Source organism: Eublepharis macularius, chromosome 3, assembly GCF_028583425.1.
Source record: "Eublepharis macularius isolate TG4126 chromosome 3, MPM_Emac_v1.0, whole genome shotgun sequence".
Taxonomy (NCBI): Eukaryota; Metazoa; Chordata; class Lepidosauria; order Squamata; family Eublepharidae; genus Eublepharis; species Eublepharis macularius.
The window spans coordinates 95,418,953-95,432,164 of record NC_072792.1 but is presented as its reverse complement, the minus strand read 5'-3'; the positions used below and the strand labels follow the sequence as shown (position 1 = coordinate 95,432,164).

The following is a 13,212-nucleotide window of genomic DNA, read 5'->3' as shown; positions in this document are numbered from 1 at the left end:
TGGATCTGTCTTCTTCTGGACTAGATCTCTCAACTCTCCTCAAATCCAAACCTATGGTGGTAGTCATATCCTAACGCCCCTTCTTGGTCTTCGTCTGTGGAATCGGCGTTTGTTCCAATCTCGAAGGTGACTTCGTGTGCTGCTTCTGGATCTGAGGGAGACCCGTTAGACTCTGGGTATCAAGTGTCTGATGATACCCACTCTGAGATGGTCCCAAAGTTAATGGATCTGATGTAATGGAGTGGGTAGATAGGCATCAAATTCGATCCAGGGATCTCACCTTCGGAGTCGGTTGGGCTCTGGATCTTGGAGTGCTCACCGCTTCCCGCAGTTGTTGGGCAAGTCATCTTGGGGGTATCGGTAGACTTCATGGCCTTTTCCCATAGTAAAGCCTTTAGCCTGGTCACTCTTTCGTCTCTTGCCTTGGGACTGAACTTCCAGAAATGTTTGCATGTTTGGACATTGTGCACTTCCATCAGGCACTCAGAAAAACGGAGTGCCCATACGTTTTTGTCATTTTGGTCACACAAGTTGTGCAATGTTTGAATAAGTCTCTTTCTGCCGTAATGGCAGCTTACTAATTGTCTTCTTCCTTCCAAGATTGCGAGTGGACAAACCTGAACCTTCCCAGTTGGCGGCGAAAAAGGAACTGAAGGTAAGGGGACGCAGCCTCACAGTGCCGTGTTTGGTGAGAAAAGCAGCACATGCACACTGGAGAGGCATGCGCCCTAGCGGACATTAAGCTTGAAAAAATTCACCAATCGGCAGGTCTGCACATGCACAGTCCCATGTGGGACTGCACAGACGACGGATAATGAACTAAGTGTTCAATATGCATGCCATCCATACTTGCGACTCCACCATTCACTTTAGCACACACCTTCTCTGGGTGCCCTAATGGCCTTGTGCTCTTCCAGATTCTCCTCTGGAGCATATCTGACCATACAATCATCACACCCAGCACAACTGCATTCAAGTGCTCTATGTCTGCTAGGGCATGTAGAACAATGGACTTTCCTGAACCTTTCTCCATGTTGTCCTTGCCGAGGTGAATTAGTATGATGTGGGGTAGGAGAAAGACTTCCAGGTGTTGGTAGACTGCCAAACCTCAGCAAACATACTCCTGCTCCCCCTTTTGTCCAAAGGGAAGGGATGTCAGAATTGCCTTGTAAACCAATATTCTTAGGGACTAGATATAACTTGAATTTAGAAGTAAAAACATTTTTGCTGCTTCTATTAAAATTCCCCAATTGAATTGCCTTTAAAAAATTGGAAGAATACTTTATCCTTGTTTCTACAAAAAACAGACATCATCTCATGTGATACAAAATGCTAACATTCCAGTAACAGTGATCCTTACTAACCTGAGCTTGTCTACTAACTTAAAAATTTCCTTATCAACATGCAACTTCAGAAATCATACCATTTTTTTTATACACTAAGGAGGTGGCCATCAGTTATTCCTCATCATCTGCTTCTGTAGACTGCACATGGTGTTGGCTTTTGTATAAAAGTAAAAAAGAAGTAAACTGTAAAGTTAGAAGACAAATTAAGCTCCTGTACCTATATTTCAGGTCTGAAAATATAACTTTTAAAAATGCTATTTCATTATTTTTTCAATTCATAATGCAACAAAATTTTGTAAAATAGGATAAAATCTGAGACAAATTTACTAAAACATTTGTAAATTGTTCAAATATCATAGCTTCTACATTGCTAAAAAATTAATTTTTAACGAACTTTTTTTAAAAGAGAAAAAAGACATCTGAAAGTACATAAAGCATCTTGAACAGAATACAGGATAATAAATTTAAGCTACAGCAAAAAATATAAGCAAGATACGTAACAACACAGCTAAATTTCATAATGTTACTCCTCTTCCTCTCCTCAATTACTTATACCCAATGTTTTGTAATTATTTTAGAAGGCAATCATACAAAATTGGATTTTGGGGAGGAGGGGAAAGGTCATTAAGAAAATAACACTTAGGTACACTGGTACAGACTCCTCTGTGTCAGTGGTTCTCAACTGGTGGGGCACAAGTTACTGGTGGGTTGCAGGACCCCACTGGTGGGTTTCTAAGAATTCGCATTCTCATGTCTGCCTGCAAGTGTGATGTGCTGTATCCTGCTGACTCTACCTGACATGGATTATCCATCTGTGGCATGCTAATAGTAATCTTGGACACTCCTCTAATCCATTCCCCTTGCCCACCAGTATCTTTGATGTGCCTCTTCCTGCCGACCTACCTGCCAGGGATTATCCATTCTGCTTCTGCAATTTTTATGTCCTTAACACTTATCAATATAACAAAAGACCTGTGAACGTATGTTTTTCTTAGAAAAATGGCTTTTTGTTTCTAAGATGATGAGTCATTTCAAAAAATTTCTTTTCCTTCTAAAGAAAAACCATCTTGTCTCTGTCAAGTAACCACACCTGTTATTGGCCACAGGCTTAGGTGGGTTATATATCCAAGACAGCATTCAATCCCTGAACATTATTCCAGCTGGATCTCCAGTGCACTAGGGAAGGTAGGAAAATGACAAATCCTGGGGTAGGGGGTCAAGTGAAGTGAAATTTATTTAAAAGGACTGAGCTCCAGGAAAATGTCACATAACTCAATACTGAAAAACAAGGTATTTGGGAGAATCTTAATGTCTGAGTATAATCTCATCTCTGAAAGCTAAAACTGCCCATGTGTAGAGTGACTTTTCATTCACTTCACAACAACCAAACACGTTTATTTATACGTGATATTTGAGGATAATTTCTAGGTTTGAGTGAATGGTTTGCTGGCAAATGAAGTTCAGGAAACATATATTTTAGAAATTAAAGCCCTGACTAATGGTTACCTCCCACACCCCTCAGCATTTCTAGCAGAGTTATGAACCCTACCTTCCAGCCTTATAGTCTGCAATATCCTTTGAGAGACGGATACAGGTACACTAATTAAATCAAGAATGGAACTGTAGTATGATTATAAGCAAATAACTTTCCCCAATTGCTGATGTCATATCATATTACAATTAAATGGCTTCTTCTACAGATCTATGCTTGCTTAACTGGAGATACAAATTGGAGACGGTAGGCAATAATCTGGCACAGATAACTCAGCTACACTTTACATTTAGCTCACAGTTAATCTCCATATTATGTTTTACTTTTTAGTCTTGTAAACTGCCCATTTCTTTCAAGCCACATGGACTGTAAACATGTGCACAGATACAATGTGGTTCAATACTTAGTGGCATGTGGAAATGCTACTATTAATATTGCTATTCAATGTGACATCTCCAGGTCCCCACCACAACATCACCAGCACTCACCTCTCAGAGTCTGGGATGCTATGGACTTTGCCCTTTCTTCCGTGTACTTGTATCTCCCTATAAAGCTTCTATGGACCTGTTTTAAGAGGAAAAAATCCTACTGGGTGAGCACAAGTCTTTTAAACAAGCCTAAGCATTTTTCTAGATGTTTTGCACAATTCTGTACAGCAAATAAATACCTAGGTTGCATGAACAAATATTTTGGAACATGTTCCTATGTAATAAAATGGTTCTATTTAGCTGAAACTAAGTAAGTTTTAATTGTTCTAGCATACTTGATCTGGAAATGTGTAAGTTATAAAAGAGGAAATATTAAATCAATGACATGGGTTATTTTTCTTACTGATACTAAGCATGATTTAAACATTAATTTAATTGCCTTGATTTAAATAAATCTATCCCAACACTTGATAAAGTTCTTGAGTAGTCACTGATTATGAATTTTCATCAAATTCTTAGTTTTCCTACTCTGCTACATCATTAAAAATATTAAACACAAGTTTACAGGGTTAACCTGACCTACTTACTTGGTAATGTGTCTGATGGATGCACTTTAAAATGTGACAATTTTAACTTTCAGTTTCTACAATGACAATGACAATTTTGAAGGAATTATTTCAGAATGATAGCCCCAATGGATTTAATGTTTGATGTAAAGTCATAAAGCATTACTGATTATTCTAAATAATTTAATATTTGAACAAACCTTTATTTTACAATTTTACTAATACCCCTTAATTTAAAGGTACTAATAGAGGTATTCACACTCTGCTTTTAGTTGTACATGCAAATATATGCCAACAATAATACTGCTTGTATAATACTATGTAATACATCAATACAGGCCATCTGGAGAGCTAATGAATAATCAAGGGACTACAAATTAAACTATAGAATTTTTCTTAGAATCTTTAGGACAACACTGTCAAGTTTAATCTATTCATTTAGACTCCAGAATCAATTTTTCAAACTTTATGACAGCTCTAATAGTTCCCACCTGTTTCTCTTGCTTGACTTTTGACTGGCAAGTTACCAGCTAGGGTAGAAATGTAGACAAAGACCCCTATTAGACTACGGCTGTTTCTCTACTGTGAGGTCACTCAGCCATTAAATTAGTTCCAGCCCATTTTCTCCTATATCTTAATTTTTGGGGGGATATGTAGATATGAGGGATTGGGAGCAAAAGTCTGGTATTCAAACTTGTGAAAAGATCTAGAAACCTATTAAATAAAACTTAAGTAAGTAGTGTCTGAATATAAATGCCATCTGTAATACCAAAGTTTTATTTATTGATTCACACCATCTTTTACTCAAAGCTTTCAAATCTCTCTTCTAAAAAATTCTGCAACACAAAGGCCCTAAATTTGCATGGCTATGTTCCAATAAAATTAAAGGAAACGTGTTTAGAACTACAGTGAGGCGTTCATTTTGGCTATTATACTATAGCTACAGGTCAGGATCCAAATAACCATACAATTAAATCTGCACAACAAGAAAACATATACTTCTGTTTGTCAAATACTAATTCCTCATACCGCATAGCAAACTATTTTGAATACCAACAGGTCTTTTAAGTAGTGTGTGATATGGTATGGGAATCTGAGGTTCAAAGAAAAATAATCAAAAATCCCATTGGGAATATCCTTGGGCTCACTCCTAAAGTAGCTCTCAGGCTCCCACCACTGAGCTTATACTGACAGTAATATAGTGACATACAGGCAATACAGGCATATTTTTAAAAAAAAACAGGCACAGATGAAATCTAAACAAAAAAGGAGAAGGAGAAACCTCTGAATGGAGAGGAGGAAAAGTGTGCGAAGTACCAGAGGTTGTAAACGTTTATAAAGCAATAAATTTAGCCAAGGCAATTTATAAGGTTCTAATTGATAAAACTGCATTTGTTCATATTGCAATCATAGAATTTTTATTGAAACAAGTGTTTTCTTTCTCAAGGCTACTGATTTTCCCATTTAACCAGTATATTATTTAAATCTTCAAATACGTAACTTATGTCCCCAACCTTTTTCAGCCTGTGGGAACATTTGGAATTCTGGCAATAGTGTGGTGGCCACAGCAACAATATAGCTGCCATAAAATGGCTGCTGCAGATGGAGCCAGGCACAAAATGGCTGCTACAGCTAAACTTCAGTAACACAGAGAAGATCCTTGTCCTGTGGAAGCAGTGCCTGGCAAAGCAATGTTATTAAAAAAATCTGCACAGCCAATCAATACTCTAATGGACAATCAGAAGCCATGCTTTTTAAAAGCCCCACTTGGCCCCACTCACATTCTAAAAACACTTGGTAGGCACCAGAAAAGGTGTCAGCGGGTACAACTGTGCCCTCGGACACTACGCTGGGGACCCCTTAGATCAATTAAAGCTTGCAAGTGTAACTGAAAATATATTTAGCACTTGACTGAAATTAAAAATTAGAATGTTACCCTTCTCAGAGAAAATGGCCACCTCCTCAAAGGACACCGGTAGCCCCTGAAAAAGGAAAACATTTCCCATGTGATCACTTCTTTCTATCCCCAAGCTTCAAGGAACAAGACAGTATTCCATGGACAAGTAACATGATGAAAATGGAACAACAACAACATCATTCGATTTATATACCGCCCTTCAGAACAACTTAATGCCCACTCAGAGCGGTTTACAAAGTATGTTATTATTATCCCTACAACAAAACACCCTGTGAGGTGGATGGGGCTGAGAGAGCTCCAGAGAGCTGTGACTGACCCAAGGTCACCCAGCTGGCACATCAACTAATGTGCACGAACACACACACTTTAAACTTAGACCCTGCATGATGGAATGGCAAGGACCTTAACTGACTGTCATCACTTTGGTTCTATATTTTACTAGGGATGGCCCAGAGGATCCTCCCAACCCCCAGGTGATCCCCTCTTTACTCAAGGTGAGCCATGTGATGTATGGCCAAATTTGAAGCATGAATCTGGAAACTTCTCTCTCAGCCTACCTGCTCTCCACTGAGCTCCTTCCTGCCTTTCCTGCTTTCTCTCCTCCACCCATTCTTGCCCAAGAACTCTTTAGCATAACTTAAACTCACCTTGCCCGCAGACACAAAACAGACAGATCTCTCCCAAACATTCTCTGTGGTGGCCCCCATCTTATAGAATGGCCTGCCTGAAGAGGTCAGGAAAGCTCCCACTCTCGTGGTTTTCCACAAACTATGCAAAACTGAATTATTCAGGAGTGCTTTTTTATGCAGGTAACAGGGCTGTGCTGTAAGAAATGGCTCACAGAGATGCTCTGATTTAGGGCCAAACTAGACATGATGGCCAGATCAGGTTTATACCTGTGTCTGCTGATGCTATTTTTAATTGATTTGTAGGGTTTTTTTTTTAACACAGAGCCATGAGTCCTCATCCAGAACAGATGCACAGTGAGGCAGCCCTAGGCTTGTGGGCTCACTGGCTGGCCAGCTCATCTGGAGGCATGACAAAGCCAGGTGAAAGGAGGAAGACAGTGGTGCGTAGGCCATGCAGCCAGCTTTCCCAGAGATGTGCTTTCACCCTGGAATGCCAGGTCGGGAGGAGGAGAGGGATTGCCTCTCAGCCTTATGCCTGGCCACTGCAGCCTCCGCTGGCTGCTCACCTGACTCCCATGCCCCAGAAGGCAGCATAGTGGCTGCTGCAGGCAGTTGTGTGCCACAGCCTCCTTCTTCCTGCTCTCGCCTCCTTTCACAAGAAGATGGTGACCCAGCTGGTGTGTCTACGTAGCCCCGCCATTGTTGTCTTCTTCCTGCTCTCGTCTGGCTTTACCACGCCTGTTCTGGATTGGCGGCTATATGTTAAAAAACTACAAATCAATTAAAAATGGCATCAGAAGACATAGGTATAAACCTGTGCCAGCCATCACATCTAGCCTTGCCCAAACAAAGAAAATGTAGACAATACTACTGGGTACTGTCTCTTGATTTAAATATGCTCCTACTTGGTAGTTTCCACATCATTTAATATCTCGTGTCAAGTTAATTATGTTTTGTTTCAGCAATGTTTCATTTCCATACTTGGAATTATGCTTGTTTTCAAATGTCAACAACTCATATCCTATTCATTTTTTTATTGAATGCCTCAGCTGTTCATCATATTGACTTACACAGTGTAATCTGCCTTGAGCCTCAATGAGAGGGGCATATTATAAATAATATAAATAAATAAATTTCTGAAATGGTTGTTTTTTCTTACAGAAGGTAACACTATCTGAGGCTGCAAGCACACTTTCCTAGGAGTAAGCCCCCTTGAATAAAAAGGATTTACTGAGTAGATATATTTAGGACTGGCCAAATCCATCCCGTCGGGACATGGAGGTGAAAGCACTGAAGCTCAATGGATAACAGGAAGCTGGTAAAACAAAAGAAGATTGACAAGCAAAAGGAAGCAAGGACTAGCCATTCCTTTATTTCTTGTACAATATGGCACATTACAAGAGCAGTCCTTTCTTGAACCAGTCCTACAAATCCCACTGTACAGGCATTAGGAACAAGGAATAGTTCTACACACAGCCCAGGGTCAGCACATATGCTTAGGCAAGCAGTACACCATTGAGGATGTGACTCAACAGTAAGGGAGAAAGAAAGAGGCAGAAAGAAAGGAGGAATAGTATGGTATAGTGGTGAAATATCTGACTACAACCTGAGAGATCCCAGGTTCAAATCCCTACTCTGCCATGGAAGCTTGCTGGGTGACCTTGGGCCAGTCACATACTCTCAGCCTAACCTACCTCACAGGACTGTTGCTGTAATGATGAAACAGGAAAGGCCAAACAATAGAAACAGCTTTGGGTCCCCACAGGGAAGAACGGAATTGTGTATAAATAAATAAATGGGCAGGAAGAAAGATGGAATAAAGCAGGACTGATCAGTTCTTATTGGTCACCCACTGCTCTCCACACAGAAAAGCTAGATCATAGACAAGATAGATCAGAGGTATAATTATTATATAAATATTTCTGTTCTTCTTTGAGAGACACAACAGCTTACACACTACTTCCAAGCCGATGTTCATTTAGCGTTAAGAATACGTCATTGTGTTCCACAGCCATTATCATGTTTCAACAACTATTGTCTCAGCTATGAGAAATGTGATGTTAGATCTACCATGAGTTTGTCATATACTGAAGGCCAGAGACTGACACAAATAAGTAAATAATATTTTTTCACAGATCAACTTGAAAAGTCTCAATGAGTACAAAGAGTTTTTATAAAGTTTTAAAAGATATTTTCAATTACCTTGGTTCAACAATATTATTAATACTTAGCTGCCAGGTTTTCTAAGATACAAGGCACTCTATAGAATGAAAAGCTTTATGCATGTTGCAATAAATACAGCAAGGGAAGTTGCAATAAATAGTGAATTCACACTAATAAATCTCTTTAATAAATAAAGCTAAATTAACACTTATGACTACACAAAGGTGGGGTTTTATATACCCAAATTTCTCTGCAGTAAAAAGATATTTAAGTCTTCTATTGTAGATTTCATTTAAATCTCCTTGCTTAAACCAAATGATTAAACACTCCATCTGCCCAAATTCTTTAGCTTTATTAAAAAAAATGATGTACCATCACCATCAAGGTTCTGATCTATGAGTCAGAAAATGAGTCAGTATTCAGGTATCACAGAAGAAGATAATAATGGCATCCTGAGGAGAAAAAGGAATGTCTTTTCACTTTAACATCAATGCTAACTTGCATGGGTTAAAAAAAGATTTCATATGAGAAACAACACAGTTGTTTGGAATGCTCTTTAACTGTTGAGGCTTCCACTATAATATCTATACATCCTGAATATTTTCCTCAAATACAATGAAACTATAGTTTGTGTACTTTCTCATAACATTTATTATTGCAATTTAGTAGTTAGAAAGGTTACTTTATATCTGACAGTTCTTGTTTGAAGATTCAATCAGCCTCTTTTAACAAATCAACATCAATGTTACATTGTCCCTGTATGGTAAACTTATTTGCAATGACCTAGAAAACTGGGGAAATATATAGAAAATATTTTCTACATTTTACTTGATGAAAAGAAAAAAAATTATAATCAGTATTATTTCTCACCCATCGAGAAGATTCATTGTGGTTGATGTAACTTCAGTAAACAGGACCACTTTCCCAAGATTCTGTGTCTGTAGATTCTGTTTATAAATCTCAAGGCTGAAATGTTCAGATGAGAAAGCCTCCACTTCTGTGACAACAGGAATAAGTGAGGGTATTATTTGTAACTCAGTTTTGCAAGATGATACAACCTTAAGGGACACTTTGCTGGAGTCAATTAATCCTTCTGCATTCACATTTCTTCGAAGCCATTCCAAAAAAGAAAGGTGGACTTCCTGTTGGATACAAAAGATATTAGATGGCTATGCTAAAAACTAATATTTTCTGTATCTGCTAATGTATTTTTAAGATGGAACATTTGATTTCCCAGAGACTTTACTAAGATATTCACATCAGCTCATTTGATTTTGAAGCTAATGGGAAAGTTCAAGAATCATGTCACTAGCTATCTATATACTTTTTCACAACTTGCACATCTAACAGTAAAAGCTCCTTTGCTTTATCTATGACAAAAAGGGTTTCTGAGAAGTCTTGCCATGTCAGCTAATATTAATGCCTCACTACAGCTACCATCACAACAGGTCGAAACCTAGATAAATAGCAATTCCATCTTGCTTTGGAGATGGCTCATGCTTAAATTCAAATCAGCTGTCAGGATGTCTCCTGCCATACTCTGCAAGGCCTGTTTGATTCTGTGTGACTCTGAAGTTAGAAGCTGTTTGTTGCCTGGAATGGGATAGCCTGTGGTTATCTCTTGCAGTCTGCTGTTATCTCTTTTGCTTGGGAAGTTTCTGGCCTTGGAGTTTCTGGGTTCTGCTGTTCATCTTTAATACTTAGCTAACTGTTCTCTGAAGGGGGGTGGGGCTGGGGCTGGGCTTAGAATCCTATATACATTTTTTGCTTGTAGAGAAAGGCCATTCCTCACAAGGAATGTAATAGTGTATGAACTAGCAGCTTTTTTCAATCAGGTGGTCAAATTTTACATATATTATCATTAATAAGGGTCATTACTTAAATATGCTGCCCTTAGTGGTGTTGATGAGACTTAAGATACACAGATGTCTATTACAATAAAGAGAATGATACAATTCACTAACTGCATCAAGCATTTTACAAAATTTATTTTCAGATTCAAAACTGAACTTAGCTCAGACCCTGAAAGAAATTACCCAGCACCAACCAGTATTTCTCTATTTTCCAATAGCTGTGTTCTATCTCCTGCTATTTTAACGTTTAAAAATGCCCATCTTATTGTTTGTAAAGGAGATAGTCCTTTAGTCTCCTATGGTATGACATTTCTTTGATTTCACTTCCATCAAATATTTTCCTCATTAAATTAAATTTAGCAGGCATGTAGCATACAAATGTATTTGTGATGTTTTTGAAGCTGTGAACAAAAATAGGCCAAACTCAGAAAAGCAGCTAAATGTTTTGATTTCAGAACTTAATGTTATTTACAGGCTACAGACAGACACCTCTCTGTGTGCACTGTTCTGTGATAGCCTCTATTGGCCACTTAAATGAAAGGTGTTGCTTCTAATGTTAAAACATCTGACCTTATATTCCCTTGCAAACTTATCAGGAATACTGCATAAATAGTAAAATTGTGAAAAGGAGGTCCCTGGCAACGATTGCAGGAACCAGCATCACATATGGTGAAAAAACCTAAAATATCTGTAGACATCTGAATATGTTAAAATTAAGATCATGTTTAATTATCCAAAGATACAGATATTTGTTCAGTTCACTGCACTGAATGGCGATGCTCAGAGACAACAGCTCCCCTGTTTTAATTTTAAAGACTGCTTTTGCTTTATTAGACTTCTTTCACAGACTCAATTTCCATATTCATTTTTGACATATTTCAGGTTGTTATTTTAGCTTGTGGGTTTCATGTGTGAATATTTCTTATAAACGTATCCCCATAGGACTATAGTAGACATTCAACAAGGCAAGAGGAAAGTTAGAGAACTAACAGGTTCACTGATATAGTAAATACCAGCTGCCATCACATGGAAGCGCCTTCATTTAGCACATGAAATGGAGAAGGTAAAAATTCTCTCGTGATTGTTTCATCAAAGAGCAAGTGAACATACAATCAAGTATCAAAGATCTTACATTACACCACATATGCACATAGCTCTGCTTTCTCTAAAGCAAGCAAATAATAGAAATTTAACTTTAAGATACTCACTTTGAGACATCATGGTTTCTAATACAAATTTGATATACAAAGGGCTGCTTCAAGTGTTACTTTGTAAATATGCATATATTTTAGGTCCGCTGTTGTCAGTATTTATAAGAATGGTTAGAACTACAGTTATAACTGTTTCACAATGAAGGCAAATGATAACAATATCTATCTAGACCTTTTAAGGAGAACTGAAACCTGCATTAAGATGTGTGTTACAAATAACATGACTCTTGCAAACATGTGACTAGAGACCTATGGGGAGAAAAGCTGTTGTGGGAGGGATCTGAAGTAGACAAACGGCAGGTGAATAAAGGATACACACGAATGTAACACGTTCTCTTTGGATACAAGCAGCCCTAAAATTAACACATAAGTTAGTTAGTGGGTACCCAGAACAAAAGAGAGTTTCTCATAAATATTTGAGAGTTTCTCATAAATGCTGAGAGCCAATCTGACGTAGTGGTTAAGAGCAGCAGGACTTTAATCTGGAGAACTGGTTTGATTCCCCACCCCTCCACTTGAAGCCAGCTGGGTGACTGACCTTGGGTCAGTCACAGCTCTCTCAGCCCCACCTACCTCCCAGGGTGTCTGTTGTGGGAATAATGATAACAATGACTTGTTAACCACTCTGAGTGTGGCATTAAGTTGTCCTAAAGGGTAGTATATAAATTGAATGTTGTTATTATACTTTATTTATACATCATCCTTCTCTCCAGTGGGGGACCCAAGGTGGCTTACATAATTCAATTTATCCTCACAATAATCCTGTGAGGTAGGCTAGGCTAAGACAGTGTGACTGGCCCAAGGTCACCCAGCAAGCTTCCATGGCAGAGTGGAGATTCATACCTGGTTCTCCCAGATCCTAGTCCAAACACTGCTTAAAGGGTCTATTGTTTCACTGCACATTTAACTACTGATTACAGTCATTATATTCAGTGAGTGATAGCCTCTTTACTATTTAAACAGGCAACTCAATTAGCCTCATGTGAAATATTTAATTCTAGCAGTTATGATGAATACAATACTTGTAGTTAAAACAAACAGAAACTGAAAAGCCAGACCACTACAACTGCTATTTGCATATTCACCACTGAGTATTTCTTCACCAAGGATTTCCCACATTTCAGTCACCCAAATTCCCCCCCCCGCATGTTTTCATAAAACATCATCTTCTATTCATGCACAGACCGTTCTTTCCACACAAAAATCTGCATTAGTTTAAGCCTGTAAAAAAAAATGCAGGATGCTATTGGTACGGGCAGTTTCTTGTGTCTGAAGGGGAAGCAGCACAACTGCAGGACTTCAATGAACAGCCAGTCAATTACTCGTTTCATTTGTTGACAACTGCTAAGGGCCAATCACTGGAAACAATTAGCATAATAGAAAAGAATCAGCTGCCTTTAAAACAGAGGGGAAGTGGATCAGAGGCTCTGCAAATAGGAAGTTTTTTAAAAGGCTGTTAAAGGTATTATGTTATTTCTATCGAGAGTTACTCATGCTCATTTTTTTAAATATAGAAGAGAATCACCCACAGCTCAGCCTGTCTTTTAGGGAACAATTTCAAACAGACCAGGGTCCCTGTAATACACTCAATAAATATTAATATACA

At 38.4% G+C, this 13,212-nt stretch overlaps 1 protein-coding gene across 1 annotated transcript in view; it reads right to left on the bottom strand.

Annotated features, from left to right (window-relative positions):
* HLCS (holocarboxylase synthetase) overlaps window positions 1-13,212 on the bottom strand; it is a 331,356-nt gene that overhangs the window by 211,461 nt on the left and 106,683 nt on the right. Inside the window, exon 6 of the mRNA XM_054973805.1 lies at window positions 9,413-9,684. Coding sequence (XP_054829780.1) covers window positions 9,413-9,684 — 272 coding nt within the window. The remainder of the gene's footprint in view (window positions 1-9,412; window positions 9,685-13,212) is intronic.